The following is an 18185-nucleotide window of genomic DNA, read 5'->3' on the forward strand; positions in this document are numbered from 1 at the left end:
CCCAGACAGGCTCCTGATACTTTTATGGCAAGACAAGACAGAGTTCAGGCAACGCTCTCGTCACTCTTCAGGCCATATGGTTCCAGAGACAGAGTAAGGGCAAGGCCTAAGCCTTTCATCACTCCCTGGTGCCATGATTTTTTCTGTCTGGCTGAACCAAACACTGTATCAGTCCCAAGGCCGGAGGAAACAGTGTCTTTGCATTCCGTTGGCCTTGGAAAGCGGCGTGTCAGATTTAAAGACAGTAAATGTTCATTTAGAGAATTTTGTCCTGCTCTGTACGAATTCTTCCCTGCACTGAGAGATAGTGGCGGCTTCAAAATAATGAGATCCACTAGAAATAAATCCTTAGTTGACATAGCAATACCACCAGATGGCTACACAGTAGAATATCTGAGGCATGAAAGTGGACTGAACAGGGCAATGGCCTACATAGTACCTCTGCAGCATCGATTGATGCCATGTAATCAGCAGGTTGATGAACAGAATGAACAATTTTTTTTAACATTTTTTTTCCACATTTACATTTGTTGTGAATGGAAATTACAACTTTGATTTAATTCTGTATATAGGTGTTTGCAATGGACACTTGCCACAGATGCTCCCTTGAGGTGCCACTTTGTGACCTGCAAAGGCATTTAACCCAGTGTCAAGAAAAGTAAGTTGAAGGGGTTGTTGATGCAAATATGAAATTTCATACACTTTCACACCTACAGTAAGGGTAATTTAGCACCCTCAGTTCAGACAATCTCCATTTCTTTGGACTGTGGGGGAAACCCACTCTTACACACAGAGAACATGCAAACTCCACACAGAAAAGCATCCTGGATCGCGTCTAACCCAGCTTATAGTGCAGACTGTAATATTGTTTTTATGTCAGTTCTTTCGCATTGTACTTCATTATCTACTTAGCTATGTATCTACTTATTTAGTTATTAACTTGCACTTGTTGTGTTCCATTGTGTGTAGTACTGAACATTAGGGTTGGGTACCGAAACCCGGTTCCAATAGGGAACCGGTTCTGACATAAACGGTAGTATCGAGACCGAATAAGAACGAAACTTTCGGTGCCTGACTTTTTTCACCGCCCCCTATAAAACATCTCGCGGCACGAATGATCCAATAACAAAACATCTCCAGTTAACCAGCAGAGCATTCATTTAGTTCGTTTGTTAAATAAGAGACGATCTAGCGCTGAACTGTGTTTTTTAAATCAAGTCATCAAAGTGCTCGTTGTCGCTGCGATCAGTGGCACGGATACTGTGTTCTCTTGTGGCTCGCGCACACCGCACTTTCTTCACTCGGACGCGCGCTTCAATACATTGCTGAGATCGATCTATTTATGAGGCGCCGTCTATATGAGTATGTGCGCGGAGAGTTTGTGTGTGTGTGCATGCTCGCGTTTCAGATGAGTATGTGCGCGAGTTTGTGTGTGTGTGTGCTCGCGTCTCAGGAGTATGTGCGCGAGTTTGTGTGTGTGTGTGTGTGTGTGCTCGCGTCTCAGGAGTATGTGCGCGAGTTTGTGTGTGTGTGTGTGTGTGTGCTCGCGTCTCAGATGAGTATGTGCGCGGAGAGTTTGTGTGTGTGTGTGCTCGCGTCTCAGATGAGTATGTGCGCGAGTTTGTGTGTGTGTGTGCTCGCGTCTCAGATGAGTGTGCGCGAGTTTGTGTGTGTGTGCTCGCGTCTCAGATGAGTGTGCGCGGAGAGTTTGTGTGTGTGTGCTCGCGTCTCAGATGAGTATGTGCGCGGAGAGTTTGTGTGTGTGCTCGCGTCTCAGATGAGTATGTGCGCGGAGAGTTTGTGTGTGTGTGCTCGCGTCTCAGATGAGTATGTGCGCGAGTTTGTGTGTGTGTGTGTGCTCGCGTCTCAGGAGTATGTGCGCGGAGAGTTTGTGTGTGTGTGCTCGCGTCTCAGATGAGTATGTGCGCGAGTTTGTGTGTGTGTGTGCTCGCGTCTCAGGAGTATGTGCGCGAGTTTGTGTGCGTGTGCTCGCGTCTCAGATGAGTATGTGCGCGAGTTTGTGTGTGTGTGTGCTCGCGTCTCAGATGAGTATGTGCGCGAGTTTGTGTGTGTGTGTGCTCGCATCTCAGATGAGTATGTGCGCGAGTTTGTGTGTGTGTGTGTGCTCGCGTCTCAGATGAGTATGTGCGCGAGTTTGTGTGTGTGTGTGCTCGCGTCTCAGATGAGTATGTGCGCGAGTTTGTGTGTGTGTGCTCGCGTCTCAGATGAGTATGTGCGCGAGTTTGTGTGTGTGTGTGCTCGCATCTCAGATGAGTATGTGCGCGAGTTTGTGTGTGTGTGTGTGCTCGCGTCTCAGATGAGTATGTGCGCGAGTTTGTGTGTGTGTGTGCTCGCGTCTCAGATGAGTATGTGCGCGAGTTTGTGTGTGTGTGTGCTCGCATCTCAGATGAGTATGTGCGCGAGTTTGTGTGTGTGTGTGCTCGCGTCTCAGGAGTATGTGCGCGAGTTTGTGTGCGTGTGCTCGCGTCTCAGATGAGTATGTGCGCGAGTTTGTGTGTGTGTGTGCTCGCGTCTCAGATGAGTATGTGCGCGAGTTTGTGTGTGTGTGTGCTCGCATCTCAGATGAGTATGTGCGCGAGTTTGTGTGTGTGTGCTCGCGTCTCAGATGAGTATGTGCGCGAGTTTGTGTGTGTGTGTGCTCGCATCTCAGATGAGTATGTGCGCGAGTTTGTGTGTGTGTGTGTGCTCGCGTCTCAGATGAGTATGTGCGCGAGTTTGTGTGTGTGTGTGCTCGCGTCTCAGGAGTATGTGCGCGGAGAGTTTGTGTGTGTGTGTGCTCGCGTCTCAGATGAGTATGTGCGAGAGTTTTTGTGTGTGTGTGTGTGCTCGCGTCTCAGATGAGTATGTGCGCGGAGAGTTTGTGTGTGTGTGCTCGCGTCTCAGATGAGTATGTGCGCGGGTTTGTGTGTGTGTGCTCGCGTCTCAGATGAGTATGTGCGCGGAGAGTTTGTGTGTGTGTGCTCGCGTCTCAGATGAGTATGTGCGCGGAGAGTTTGTGTGTGTGTGTGTGTGTGTGCTCGCGTCTCAGATGAGTATGTGCGCGGAGAGTTTGTGTGTGTGTGTGTGTGTGTGCTCGCGTCTCAGATGAGTATGTGCGCGGAGGGTTTGTGTGTGTGTGCTCGCGTCTCAGATGAGTATGTGCGCGGAGAGTTTGTGTGTGTGTGTGTGTGTGCTCGCGTCTCAGATGAGTATGTGCGCGGAGAGTTCCGCGCGTCTCGTGTGTGTAGAGTTTGTGTGTGTGTGTGTGCGTGAGCGACTTTAGATGTGACGTTGTGCATTTCATATAGTTTGAGCATTCAGCAGTATACATGTATGTGTGACTACTTAGTATATGTGTATGCAAGCGTTTTATGTGTCCGTGAATGAAGTTCGATTTAAGCCCTAGACGGCGCCTCATATCTATTTGTTCTGGTGAAATCACAACATATAATGCACACAAAGTGTCCCTGCTTGATATACAACCACTGATGAGCATTATCGGTTTAAAAAAACTACGAATGCGGATTAGAACCCAAAACCTCTGACACTCTTGACTAAAGTTCAAGTTCAGCTGCAGTGTTCCTCTTCGGGTAAGTCTAGTATTTTAATGCCAACTGCAAATCTTGCATATCAAGTATGAAGTATATCAAGTATATTTATATGAGGCTATACTGTGTGTGTTAAATATTTCTGCTCAGTGTCAGATATTTCTCTGTTTTGTAAAAGTCTATTATATATATATATATAAATAATATGAGAAGACAAAATTTTGATCTTAACTTAAGTGTTTTCGGCTACATCAGCAAAATTTTTTATTTAATCAGAAATCAGAAAATCTTTTTCAGAAAACACACACAGGTATTATTTTTTTTGATAAAGTGTGTGTGGTTTCGTTTTCTTAAGTACCGGTTTAAGAACCGTTTAAGCACCGGAACCGTTTGAAAAATACCGAGTAGGTACTGGTATCGGATAAAACCCAACCAATACCCAACCCTACTGAACATGCAGAAAATGTTTCCAGTCCATCAACAACTTCCACGTAAGGCTTTATAAGTTTTTTTTAATTTTTTTTTAATCATTTTTAACAATAGTTTTAAATGGTTCGCATGAAAATTTTGACATTTTTAAAGTTTAATCATCTTAAATAGTTCCTAGACATGTTTGGTTTTACTCACACTAAACACACAAACAGTTTAGGACAACATTTTAAGATTGATTCACCATTCAGTTTTCATTGCTCTATATAAATCTTTATCCAACATACACATTCTGTCCTGAATTCTCTTTGTGTTTACTGGAAGTAGGTTAGAGAGGTTTATACTGTAATATAATAATATAAAAAAATAAATATATATATATATTTTTTTATGTGACCAGTCAGTTTATAAAGAGTCATGACATATTAACCCTTCTATAGCTTATAAGTAAAATGTTCAAAAATGTGATCCACGTTGTGTTTTAGAGTGGAAGGATTGCAGGTGGATAGAAGTATATCACTTAGAGTGGGACTGATGTTGGATGTCAACAAGTCTGTGTTCAACAGCCGTTTGGGTAATTACACATTAGAAATTTTAACATATAGGGCCCTATCTTGCACCCAGCGCAATTGACTTTGTACACCGACGCATGTATCATTCCTATTTTGCACCCGACGCACAGCGGACTTTTCCCTCCACAGAAGCACGTCGGTTAACTAAGAAATACACTTGCGCTCCCGGGGGCGGTTCAGCGCAAAGAGGAGGCGTGTTCCGGCGCAAACGTTCCCTCATGCTATTTTACAGGTTTAGAAAACAATTCCGCCACTGACCGAAAAAATCTAGTTTAAAGTCAGTGGCGTGTTGCACATGTTATTCATATGCTATTTTAAGGGCGTTTTTTTGAGTAAGTAAGCAAGCATTTTAAGTAAGTAAGTATGCTTGGCCATAATCAATGTAGCGTGTGCACAACGCGCACTTTGATTCTCTCATCTACACAGAAGCAGCAGTTTTCATTTTTGCAAATCATACATTATTACGATAGATAGATAGATAGATAGATAGATAGATAGATAGATAGATAGATAGATAGATAGATAGTTTATTATAAAAGCATAAATCTAGCTTACACATTTACCCAAATGATCATACGCCTGTTTAACCGAAGCTAATCTGGGTGTGTTTCTCCATCCCCAATGTCACTTCTCTGTGTTTTACGGCCCTGACGAGAACGTCGGTCTCCTCGGCTGTGAACCGCTCCTGGCGCGCGTCTGGCAAATCCGCCGTTATAATAGCAATCCGCCATGGAACAAGCGCGCCTGCTCTTAAAGGGAATGTGAGATGACGCTCTGATTGGTTTATTTCACGTTACGCCCAAACCACACCTATGAGTAATGAAGCTTCTTCAGACCAACACATTTTAGATTTGCGTCGGAGAGTCATTTATCCCGCCGGTATAATAGCAACAGCGCCCAAGACCCGCCCACAAAGTTACTTGTGTTTCACGCTTGATACTTGCGTTTCAGATCGTTAAAATAGGACCCCTTATTTTATAATTGTACATTATAAGCACTTTGAAAAAAAACTTTTTTTTCCTTGTTTAGTTCTACCATTGAAGAAAATAACAGCACAACTCAATGTTCCTGCAAAGAGGTTCGATGAACTCTTAAGAGAGACATTTCCTCAATTAAAAAAAAAAGATTTCTGATTTCTGCAGGGTAGATCGCCACAGAACAGTGCATGTTTTGCCTGTTTAATTAAGGACACCACGGGATGTCAAAATGTACCCTGACATGGGACGATCTGCACTGTATTTAAGGCCAAAGGTACAAATCTTACATTTTTTAACTTTGTGAACATGAGAAGTGCTTGAGAAATGGTCAATTTGTTTTATAGTATTGACGTTGTAGCTTACATAAAATCAATGTTTACGATGTTTGTAAGGTAGACCTTGAGGATAGTGAACCTGAGTGCAGAGTTGTCATGGAACAGGTTTGTTGTGTCTTCCTTTTTCTCTACATTTTTCAGTTGCCAATAACAAAAGAATTGTCTGATCTGGGAGCACTTCCAGTTTTAGTTTATTTCCCCCCATGTAGTCAATAATTTTATCCCTTCAAGTTGTCATTTGATAATCAAAATGACGCATTTGAAACTTTGTTTCTGTTCATTTTTTCCTGACTTTAAATGGCTTGAATTGCTTCATTTAGTAAACACGGATGTATGAATATGCAAATGTCCTTGCCTACATTCATACACTTGGAGTACCTGATCCACAAGGTTTAATTTAGTAAATGACACATGATGGCAAGTGGAAATATTGGTTTAATTAATCCATATATGTTTGAGCCTGAAAGTGATTCAAAAGAAGAGCAAGAGTGAATTATACAGGCTTGTCTACAAGTCCATGTATCAGAATGATCGCTCTCTACAATGTCAGATACATATAGTATGTCATGATTACACACATAATGTTGGCTTGACTGTGTTATCAAACAGCTAATAAAGTGTTGTTAATTTTACAAACCGTTATTGTGATTTAAGGTTGACCTTGAGGACATTGATTCAGAACCAGAGAGCAATGTTATACAGGTTTGTTTTATAAATTTCACAATGGGCCCTCATTTGGCATTGAATTCTTGTATATTACATCTGTATATAACTGGCTTGTTGTACTTCTTTCTGTCATTGTTATTAGGAGGACTTAGAGGGGAGTCATGGAAGTCATTCAGAGTCAGAGGATAGCATCATAGCACAGATATTTTAAGGAAAAACCAAACCCTCTTTGCATGTAGATCATGTACAATAAAATGTTAATTTCCGTAACGTGCTCCGAGTAGTAAAAATTGTACATAAACAAAATGTAAGTATGACAGCATATGATAACAATTTTTATCTTGTATCTGTAATTTGTATTGAAATAATGATCAAGTGTAGCATTAGTTCTGGCAGGTCATGTTAGTCAAGCTCGCACTGGCTGAGTCTCAGCTGACCTACGTGTAGGAGTACGATTCCTATCACATTTTAAAATGAATACATGCTATTCACTGTGGAACAATAAGTTTTACTTTACTGTTTATGAACGGAATGGTTATGAAATGCATTGATCTACTCTGACTTCTTAGTGTATTATTCCTAGTGTTAAGGTAAAATGAAATGGTAGTGATTTTAAAAGGTTCAATATTGTGAAACATTCTGTCGAACATGCAACTTTCTCTTTTAAGGAGGACCAGACGGTGAGCCATGAGGACAGTAACGCTTTACAGGTTGTTGTCATGTACCGTACACTTTGTTAAAATGTTAAAACATGAAGTTCTTTTGATATTACTTTGAATGCTTTTGGAATTGTTTTAGGAATGGAGGGCTTTACGGCAACAGCAAGATGAAGAATATGCTCTGTCCCTAAGAACTGATCAAGATAAAGTATGTTTATTTTTGGGGGACATTAAATGTAATAATAACAACTTAATCATTATTGATTAATTTCAAGTATTGAATGTATGGCATGACTTTTTTTATTTCAAGTATGACATGACTTTTACATTTTTTTCCTTGACCTCGGTAATGTTAGTAAAAACAATTGCATCAAAAGTGATCATAAAACACTGAGTTTATTACTTATTTATTCATTTATTATTATAGTCTCCATAATTTCTCATTAGAAGTGTAATTACAAGCAACACTCTTTTCAAACAGGTCTCTAAACATTCATTACACGTTTCTTAAATCCAGTGTAATTTTTCCTATAACAACAGGATCAGAGGATCCGTGAAGAGGAAGAAAATGAACAGAAACGTTTAAAGGTAGGACTTTTGTATTAGCTTATCATAATGTTGTATTTTTCAGAATTCAGTTTTAATAGCAATAGCAATTGTGTTGATGTTGAATTTTGCACATGGTTTGTCTTATAGCATATTAAAAACACCACATAGACATATACACAACATAAAAACCTGATTTTCACCACAGGGGGACTTTAACTTTTGCAGATAATTGATGAACGAAAAAACAGAGTCCCTGAGGAACCCGCTGATGGCATTTTCCTGGTAATTCCATCAAAATGAGAAGATTTCAACCATCTGATCTTATGCAGGTAAGAACGGTTTAATACGTAAGGGATAATCCATGGCTAGCCGTGCATTAAGCAATTTAAATGCATGTCGTGGAGGCAAAGAACCGCTTATAATTATATATTTGCCAGCATTGACAACTTTAAAGCTGTTATTGATGTTGTTGTGGTTAATTATTTCTTTTCAGGGAAATGACTTCAGAGATTTTCGATACCAGAAATATTAGACTTTATTAACAAACAAAGCCGAGAGACCCTCTGCAGAAAGAGCCCCTGCAGAAAGATTGTCCAGCAAACGTATATACCTACATCCTTCTCCCAAATATGGTAATACATTCTATAGGTATTTTGAGAAATAGTTTGTACCATGTGACATTACTGAAATAGAATTCTCTGCTGTAACCACACAGCTCTCAGTTTCCAAAGTCACCCAAAGACATACACAGACAGAAAGGAAATAATAGTGTACAAAAAACAGTTAAATTACTTATTTTCTAAATAATAAAATATTCAACATTCCCTCCTCTGGGGCTTATCTAAGCCCCACATTCACTATCCTTTTCCAGAGTGTAGTTTCAAAATCCAGTCCCCTCTGTTATACTACCTTAGTGACTAAATTAAATCACTCATTCTTATTTTCAATGACTGAAATTATGCCACCACACTCCTGGAGGAGCAATCGAGCCAAACATCTTTCTCCATACATTTTTCTTTCTTTCAGTTGTTTTTCTTTCTTTCAATGGAGAAAGTAAAAGACTCGAGTCCTCCCTAATCAAACATCAAACATTGTTACAAGTGTGTTGATGAAATTGGTTCAGCATTGTCTGTTATTGTCACAGTTATGTATAATATGTCAAACATAAAAATCCCTTATACTATAAAGTTCTTCTTGCAATGTAGATATCCTCTTCGACTCATACCATCAACGTCCAATGATTGTAAATCTCAATTTGGTTTATAAACCCAATCTTAATAATATTAGTTTATTTATCTTCTTGATATGGGAAGTACACAACAGAATAATAACCCCCTTTCAATATTGCAACTTCAAAAAAACATTCCTAATTCTTTAAATCAAGTTTTCCTTAACTTTTTGACTCAATCGTATTTACTAATTTTTCTCCAAACATAAGTCATTCTACTTTTTTCATGTAATTGTTTTCATTATAATAAAGACAAATCATTATAATAAATCTCTGCTGATTATAGTAGAATCATTGGTTTAGTTTGCTTTTTTATTTTGCATAATCCATATGAATTTTGATTTAAAATAGGGCTGGGGAAAAATTACTTCCTCTCATTTTTATTCGCTTCTTATTTTTATGAAGGAATATCAATTCTTAAATTTGAAGAATCAATCTTTTAGTCAGTCATTTTTAGTTGATTAAAACAAACATAACATTGTAGTGCACCTTCTATCCATTAAATCGCAATATGCTTCGTTATAACGTTTTACATTTCAAATTCTGTCTACTTTATTACCAAATTTAAACAATAAATAAAATGTTTAATCTCACGTGTTGCAGCTTCTTCTCATTTTAACTCCTCAGTTCAAGCATACTTTAACTGAATACCTTTTCTTCCTTTCTACTAATTTCTAAATGAACTATCATGAATTAACTTAATTATGTCACATGTAATCACTCAAACTAAGAGAGCTTTAAGAGCAATGTTACATTTACTTCATAAAAGTCATTCAATAAACTCATTAGACAATTAGAAAAAATAACTCTCAAAAATAACTTTTTATACTATCTTACATATTCATTGTACGTACATTTCTTTTTCTGTATATCTAATTTTAATCTTAATCATTTCAAACATAAAGCATTATAACTTAAAACTTCCTTTCTATAATTTAAGTTTCTGCACACAAATAATTTTAATCTTCAATTTCTCTGGAATGACTGCTGTCCCATTATCTAAACTTATTTCTGATAGAATTTAAAATCTAAGGAATACTTCTCTGGGAATATTTAATTACTTCTCCTGACCCTCCTCTGCTGATTTCATTGCCTTTACCTTTCTCTATCTTATTCATATAATCCATTAGGTGTTTATTAGTCCTTCTGGTACTGATATATGGCCTATTAGTGTCACTGTTCCTTTTTTACCTTTATTTTTGGCACAAATTTCATATGTGTACAGTCAGAAATTGCAAAAAATGCCTTTTATTTAATTTTCCTTTAATTCTTAATCCCTCTTTACTCCCTCCTTGCGCACTTGGTGAAAACCATGCGCATCTGGATTGAGACTATTCAAAAGTATGTTTTTGTGCAATAACCTGTCATTCTTACCCTCCTCTGGTACCATATCAATTGTTCATAATGCCTGTTTGTTATTGAATTCGAACAACTTACAACTGAGGTGGTCGTTCTATTAGCACCATTTAAAATACATTAAATTAGTCAATAGCATATTGAATCAAATCATAATCTTATAACTTAAATTTAAATCAAATGTTTGTTAATAGCCAGTGTTACTCCTGTATTGACAAATTACATTCGAGTAGGCCTACCATTTATGATATATATATATATATATATTTTTTTAATGTCATTTAGTTCTAGTTGTATTTTCCTTCATGACTTGTCTTAATTCTCACTATGCTATGACAATTACTTGAATTAGTCGCTTATTCATTATTTTGTTTCTTTTTAAATCATTTATAATTTCTTTTCTACGTTGTTTTTGATATATTCTTTAATTCAATATTTTTCCTTCTGGTGGGGTTATTATTAAGTTGCTACTAGTATATTCAAAGGCTTTAACATTACCTTTAAATAAAGTTTGGTTGATGTTGACTTTGAACTTGTACTCATCTCTGTTGATTCTCTCTTCTTTGCACAATTTTTCGTGAGCTTTCCACATTCTGCAAATTTTCATTTAAAGTTCTTCTTGTCGTTTGTCTTCTTTTTACATTCATGTTGATCATTCAGTTTCACCAGGGTGACTCTTTAAGGGAGGCTGTTACTCGCACAAGCCCTTGAACCCTCACTTCCTGTTGTGCAGGGTTGAGGCTTGTTGGTGTATTTTAAGTTGAGAGGCATGGACTCAAATGTCAGTTTGCTGATCAATGCACAAGCCTTTTCTGAGATGACAAAGCAGTCACTGGTTCTTTTTGTTTGAATCGTCCCAGAAACCTTCCTGGAACTGAACTGTTCTCATCTGTGAATGAAACCTTCATTATTTCTGTTAGTTCAGTTAGTGACAACAACATATTAAATCATCTGCTCATCTGCTCCATTGTCCTTCTTGCTGTCACCTGTAAAATGATCATGTGGGCTGAGTGGTGTTCTGTCCCCTTTTGGGGGTCTTAACCCCTATATTAGCTACTTTTTACAATTAGTCAATTCAGCTCAGTTATCTCATTGTTTTGAGTCCCACTGTTAGCACACTATTTATCAGGCATCTTAGACAACACTCAACCCACTTTGCAACAAGAAAAAAGTTACACAACAATATTTCATACTTTTGACAAAACGTAAGCTCCTTCATGATATTCTGAAAAGAAAATCAGATGTGTTATGCTCCTTCATATTCTGAAAGGAAAGTCAGATGTGTTAGGCGCTGCGCAATTGTGGTACTGTTTTATTTATTTTTTTACACATTTTTTATTTACACATTTTCTTTTTCTATTGCCACTACAGTTTCGACCAAGAAATTAACCAAATCCATCCATGGTCATTATTGGGCAGAATATGCCCTGTGGGCCCACATATCAGATTTAGATACAGCTGTAGGCAAAATAATGGATTTGCCTTGGTGTACACCATCTCTCACTCATTCATACTCAGTCACTCATTGGCCATCACACATTCTTCTTCCTCAGGTTGTGCTCTATATGCGGATCTTGTAAATTTAGCTGTGGAATTCCAAAGGTCTGACGGACAACGTCACACACACAGCTACGCAAACACTATTCAGAAGTGTCAGTGATCTTAATGTTTAGTTTAACACCGTTGTTATAAACCCTTTTTTCTTTTTCTTTTTTCAAACTCTAATAGATTAAATATTTCAGAATAATAGGCCTTAGTATGGTGCAGTTGAGAGTAAGACCGCCAATTGTAATTTCTCAAATGCATTTTTTCTTTCATTTGTTTGGTCTACTTTTTCATATTCTTTTTATCTCTGCTCATGAGCTGCTTTAAGAAGAAAATTGGAAATCTCTACCTAATCTTGGATCCATGGCCAATAACATTTCCATCTCATTATCCCAGTTTCGACAGCATTTTTGATTTCATAATTTTTTCTTCTCCAATCTATCTTTAGAAAATTATTAAAACAAGATGGAGTGACCAGTATCATGGTTTTGCAAACAAAAATAATAATCATTCTTTGACATTTTGTGTCTATCTTTTTCTTTGCCCTATATGTCTAATATAATAGCCCTCACTATACCAAATCCAGCCTCAGTTTTAACTATTTGGTGAGTTGAGCACCCACTTTTTATTTTCTTTTTCTTATAGAGCTGGACTTGTACCTATTGAAAGAGCAGAGAGGGTTAGTTTAGCAGAGAATATAAAGAATTGCTATGAGACCAGTGAATAATCAGAATGAATAACGTTAATATAATAATTAACCAAATTTGAAGCAGTCTCTAGAGTGTTCATAAGGTTTGTCACACCTGTCGTGTCGTAAGGGTCTGTTCTTCTGTTTTTAGCTTGGCTGTCGCTCTGCATGTTTTGCCAGCCGTCACTCAAAGGCCATTGCAGAGTGGAGAATAGGCTCTGTTGTTTCTCTGCCTCTTCTTAGTTTGGGCTTTTTATCGATCCTGCCAGTTTTGCATCTCAGTATTTCTCTTTGTCCTCAGGAAAAGTCTCAAGTGAAAGTTTCACCTTTTCCCATATTAATTCAGTCTTTCTGAGTCTTTTTGATTGGTCAACTTCAGGAGGGGAGCTGAGAACCCCTCACCCACTCTCTCTTCTTCTCTCTGCATTTGTGTCTTTGCCCTTTGCCCTCTTGTTGCTTCCACAGGACACTGCAGGTATCTGGAATTTGAACACTCAGAGATCTGCATGAATCAAATTGAACTTTCACATATAAGCTATTAGTTCTTTATCACATTCCACTTTTTAACCTGCATCTTTTCACTATTCCTTTTTATATAAAAAATCTCACTGGTTGACAATAGCATTTCCCCCATTCTATTAGTAAAGCAGTTCTTCATTGCAGGAAAAAGCAAGCTAGTTCTGTTTTTCTATATCAGCAATAACTCTGATGATCTGAGAATAATACAATTGAATAATTTCCCCATCATAAAATTAGACTTCAATCTTTCTTCTATATTTGCATGCAGTGTTCACAATAATCTAGTTTCTCAATGAACATCAATGAATTCCTCTTATTTATTTACTCTCATCAACTTCTGAAGTATTCATGACTTTTGAAACTTGGTCACTCAATCTTGTTAACCTTCAGCACTGCACCAGTTATTTTTCTCTTAACACAAACTTATTAATCTGCAATGGAATACTTTTTCCACTCTCTCTTCAGGGATAATGAGATACAAATTTTAGACGTCTTCAGATATAATATATAATATATTAAGCACGTGCAATCTTATTTATATTCATCTATTAATATATCATTACATTTATTGATTAAACATATATCTTATTATTTTAACTTATTTTATACAACAACATTCTATATAGTTAATATCTTGAAACAATTGTTTTCCCTTAGTTTTATTTCTTAATACACACCATTTCAGTCCCCTTCATTCACTGGTCATTCACACGTTCTCTGTCCCTTCAAGCAACCAGGGTCAGAGGTCACTTATTTTCAACCACAGTCACACAGGATCCTACAGGCACACCAACATGATATCACACACTCTTCTTTCTCTACTCTGTCAGATCTGAACAATACATTAAAATGTCTGCAGATCAACCATCTATATAAGCTAAACTACACCTGTATCAATCAATGCCCACTTACAGGTATAAAACATCAATAACTGATATCCTTATATCAGTACGCTTGTCATCCATCAAGGCCCACTTGACAAGTAAGACATAACTATCCTATTCCATAAACCTCTGTGATTCACTTCCTCAACACAACAGAGTGAAATAAGACCTAACTTCTTCTGTGTTCATGCTATTCTTGTATCCATCAAGGCCCACTTACAAGAACCCACAGTCAATAATTGATATCCTTATCAATAAATTCAAACCCTCTGTGTGCATGCTTTTTGCTCATCATCCTTCAAGGCCCTCTTGATTGAACAAACACAGAACTTTACGTACGTACGTCAAAACTCTTAGCGCTAAATCAGCATCCCCAGTAGTTATAGAATCCACTCAGGATTAAACAAGTACTAGCAAACACTATCGGGAGCTCCCCCAAGCTATTACCAACTACTTGACATTTACAAAGACAATGCATGCAATTATTTCTGATATCAAACATCACTTTTTAAGTTCTTTAAATTTGGAGAAGCTTTTTCTTACCACATCCGGGCCACTGGTGACTAACACATACCTTATTCAAAAGCAAAACTGCTCACCTCAAAGTACAGCGGCCACTGTTGTCTGTGTCAGTCACCAGCAATCCCTTCGTGGCTTCTTCAGCTCCTGAGCCACGTCCCATCTGGGGTGCCATTTGTTGTGGTTTAATTATTTCTTTTCAGGGAAATGACTTCAGAGATTTTCGATACCAGAAATATTAGACTTTATTAACAAACAAAGCCGAGAGACCCTCTGCAGAAAGAGCCCCTGCAGAAAGATTGTCCAGCAAACGTATATACCTACATCCTTCTCCCAAATATGGTAATACATTCTATAGGTATTTTGAGAAATAGTTTGTACCATGTGACATTACTGAAATAGAATTCTCTGCTGTAACCACACAGCTCTCAGGTTCCAAAGTCACCCAAAGACATACACAGACAGAAAGGAAATAATAGTGTACAAAAAACAGTTAAATTACTTATTTTCTAAATAATAAAATCTTCAACAATGTTAACAGCGCAGTAATTGACTGGAAGATTATTTTTTTGATTGAACATAGCACATAAATTAACAGCAACAACTTGACATAGTGACGTACACATAAGAGGAGACCCAGTAATGGCTATATACAACAAACGAAGAGTTCGGTTGCAAAACGCGATAAACGCCATTTTTTGACATTTGGATTTTATTATTGGAAATCACTGTTCAGATGTACCTTAATCTATGTGTGAATTGCTGCCATTAATAAGATTTAAAAATGTACATTTTAAGCCTACTACAAAATGTATTTTTTCACAAAACACGATATCCGCCAGCCCAGTTTCTTTACAAAGTGCGATATAACGCGGCCGCACACCGGACGCGCAGCTCAGCGCCGCGTCGCGCCACGTCTAGGACAACTGTCACCTGAACATCAGCAATTTTCTGATTTCTGTAAATAAATATAAAACTAAATGTATATTGCAGCACAGGGTGAAGTCCGTATACATTAACTACGATTTGAGACACACACATGTATATTTAATATAAAACTATGTAAATGGCGCTCTGTGGCGCGGCAGGATTTTGAACACGGTCCTGAGCCGCCGCGGACAGACGCCGAAAGGCGCCGCCGGTGTGTGTACTCTCATAGAGAATAATGTGTTCGAATTTAACTGCGCGGCGCGCCGCCGAGCTGCGCGTCCGGTGTGCGACCCCCTTTAGGCTATAGAACGTTCAGGATGCTGCGCGAGCTCAGGATGACACGCGAGGAGAGAGTCACCGCCGGTGAAGTGCTCCGAGTTTGCTCAGTGATTTAACGATAATATCAAAACAAAAAACATATGTTTTTAAAAAGAGGATTCAATAGGCTAACTAAAAAACGTTTACCATTTAATTGTTTATACTGTCGGCGAGCTGTCAGTCACGTAGGCTACGTCTCACACACTCACACACACACACACACACACACACACACACACACACACACACACACACACACACACACACACACACACACACACACACACAAACAAAACATTGATTCACTAGCTTTTCTTAATGGTATTACAGTAGTAGAATATAGCCTAAGGTGTATATATAGCGTTTTGCAAAAAAAAAAAAAAAAAAAAAATTGTTGTTATGTTGTGTATGTTCTGGCCAAAACTAACTCTTAAAATCTTATTATTATTAATCAATCTTTGTATATACTATTCCATATATTTATGATGTATTGTTTTTTTAACCAATTTAAGATGTTTGACAATGTTAAGATAAATATGTTGCATTTTGGCATGATTTTGATTTATTTATGAACTATTTATGGACATAAAATTAAATAAAAAATATCCTGGATTTGAAGAATATTGTGTCCCTGGCCTTCACTGAGCTCAAGTAATAGTTTAATGTACAAAAAATCGTGAATGAACTTGACTGTTGATGTCTTAAATAATAATGTCAAATAACCAACATTTCTCAAAATGGATATATCTCGTTTTGCAACGAAACTCTTCAAACATACAAAAAACCCCAGCTTAAGCTGAAGCTATAGATGTGGTAGTTTAAACATGTACGGTGGTAAGGTAAAGCAATAGGTTCATGAATTGCAATAGTATTAAGTACATTTCTGGCTATTTTGGAAAAAAATATAGATGAGTAATAGACAATAGACATCAATACAATTTAAAACAACAGCAACAACAATAATAATAATAATAGTAGTATTAGTCGAAGTGAAACAGTGGCAGTAGCAGTAGGCTTAAAAGTAATAATAATAAATAATGATATCTATTAATGATATCAGTAATATCATCTCGATTTTATACATTTTGGACCAGTCAATGAAACGATTGCAATGTAACCCCCTAGAAATAGCAATGTAACCCCCTAGTTGCTGAGAAATATAATGTAGCGATTCAGAGCCTGGTATAATTGACATTTATTCAATGCAGTAAACCATATAAAACCTTATGCAACATTGTTATATTAGTGTGAAATATAATTTTTATGACCGGTACATTTTTACATTTTTAGAGGTAAACGTTTTTGGGTTTTCAGGTCCTCTTTGACTATGTTGGATCCCATACCTGTGCGACAGAGTTTTTCATCATCCGAGAAATTACATCAGCCCTGTCAGTTATGAGCACTGCCACAGGAACACTTCTGGACCACAACATGACTTATCCATTGAATAGCCATGTTCAACGGTTGCACATGGAAGATATTCAGGTGAAAATAGCCTCATTCATATTTCTGACTGTCAGATTTTGGTTGTTTTGAATGCATTTAAGAAGCACCCAAACAGTACTTGGGTAACACTGTACAATAAGGTAATTAATGACTGAATTATAATTTTTGGGTGAGCTAACCCTTTAATCTTAAAAACCAACACTGCAACTTCACTATTACAGACTGTTCCTTCAACCACATCAGAACATTCAACGTCACCTTCTCCGGAACATTCAACGCCACCTTCTCCGGAACATTCAACGCCACCTTCTCCGGAACATTCAACGTCACCTTCTCCGGAACATTCAACGTCACCTTCTCCGGAACATTCAACGCCACCTTCTCCGGAACATTCAACGTCACCTTCTCCGGAACATTCAACGCCACCTTCTCCGGAACATTCAACGTCACCTTCTCCGGAACATTCAACGCCACCTTCTCCGGAACATTCAGCGTCACCTTCTCCGGAACATTCAGCGCCACCTTCTCCGGAACATTCAACGTCACCTTCTCCGGAACATTCAACGTCACCTTCTCCGGAACATTCAGCGCCACCTTCTCCGGAACATTCAGCGTCACCTTCTCCGGAACATTCAGCGTCACCTTCTCCGGAACATTCAGCGCCACCTTCTCCGGAACATTCAGCGCCACCTTCTCCGGAACATTCAGCGCCACCTTCTCCGGAACATTCAACGTCACCTTCTCCGGAACATTCAACGCCACCTTCTCCGGAACATTCAACGTCACCTTCTCCGGAACATTCAACGCCACCTTCTCCGGAACATTCAACGCCACCTTCTCCGGAACATTCAACGTCACCTTCTCCGGAACATTCAACGTCACCTTCTCCGGAACATTCAACGCCACCTTCTCCGGAACATTCAACGCCACCTTCTCCGGAACATTCAACGTCACCTTCTCCGGAACATTAAGCGCCACCTTCTCCGGAACATTCAACGCCACCTTCTCCGGAACATT

General features: G+C 38.2%; 1 protein-coding gene across 5 annotated transcripts; it reads left to right on the forward strand.

Annotated features, from left to right (window-relative positions):
* The first annotated feature begins 578 nt into the window (after positions 1-578).
* LOC309512019 (uncharacterized protein) lies at positions 579-17893 on the forward strand. Of its 5 annotated transcripts, none has more exons than XM_082187432.1 (12): positions 579-658; positions 4463-4551; positions 5579-5800; positions 5919-5966; positions 6516-6563; positions 6670-6727; positions 7194-7237; positions 7326-7394; positions 7727-7774; positions 7941-8064; positions 17037-17207; positions 17390-17893. In XM_082187432.1, exons 3-10 carry the CDS (start codon positions 5756-5758, stop codon positions 7962-7964), a joined length of 384 nt encoding a protein of 127 aa, XP_082043558.1. In that variant the 5' UTR covers positions 579-658; positions 4463-4551; positions 5579-5755; the 3' UTR covers positions 7965-8064; positions 17037-17207; positions 17390-17893. The 5 variants fall into 5 exon arrangements, with proteins under 5 accessions (XP_082043558.1, XP_082043555.1, XP_082043559.1 ...); XM_082187429.1 differs by having other exon boundaries at positions 7961-8064; XM_082187433.1 differs by having other exon boundaries at positions 7984-8064.
* Positions 17894-18185: the final 292 nt, after the last annotated feature.

The sequence above is a fragment of the Leuciscus leuciscus genome (assembly GCF_965113295.1).
Source record: "Leuciscus leuciscus genome assembly, chromosome: 13".
NCBI lineage: Eukaryota > Metazoa > Chordata > Actinopteri > Cypriniformes > Leuciscidae > Leuciscus > Leuciscus leuciscus.

What these genes read in the sequence shown, in the direction of transcription:
- LOC309512019 (XM_082187431.1), top strand. Translation starts at nt 5,756, where the DNA reads ATGTACCCTGACATGGGACGATCTGCACTGTATTTAAGGCCAAAG. An exon ending in GCAGAGTTGTCATGGAACAG is followed by an intron (nt 5,967 to 6,515) that starts GTTTGTTGTGTC and finishes TTGTGATTTAAG; the next exon opens with GTTGACCTTGAGGACATTGA. An exon ending in TAAGAACTGATCAAGATAAA is followed by an intron (nt 7,395 to 7,726) that starts GTATGTTTATTT and finishes CTATAACAACAG; the next exon opens with GATCAGAGGATCCGTGAAGA.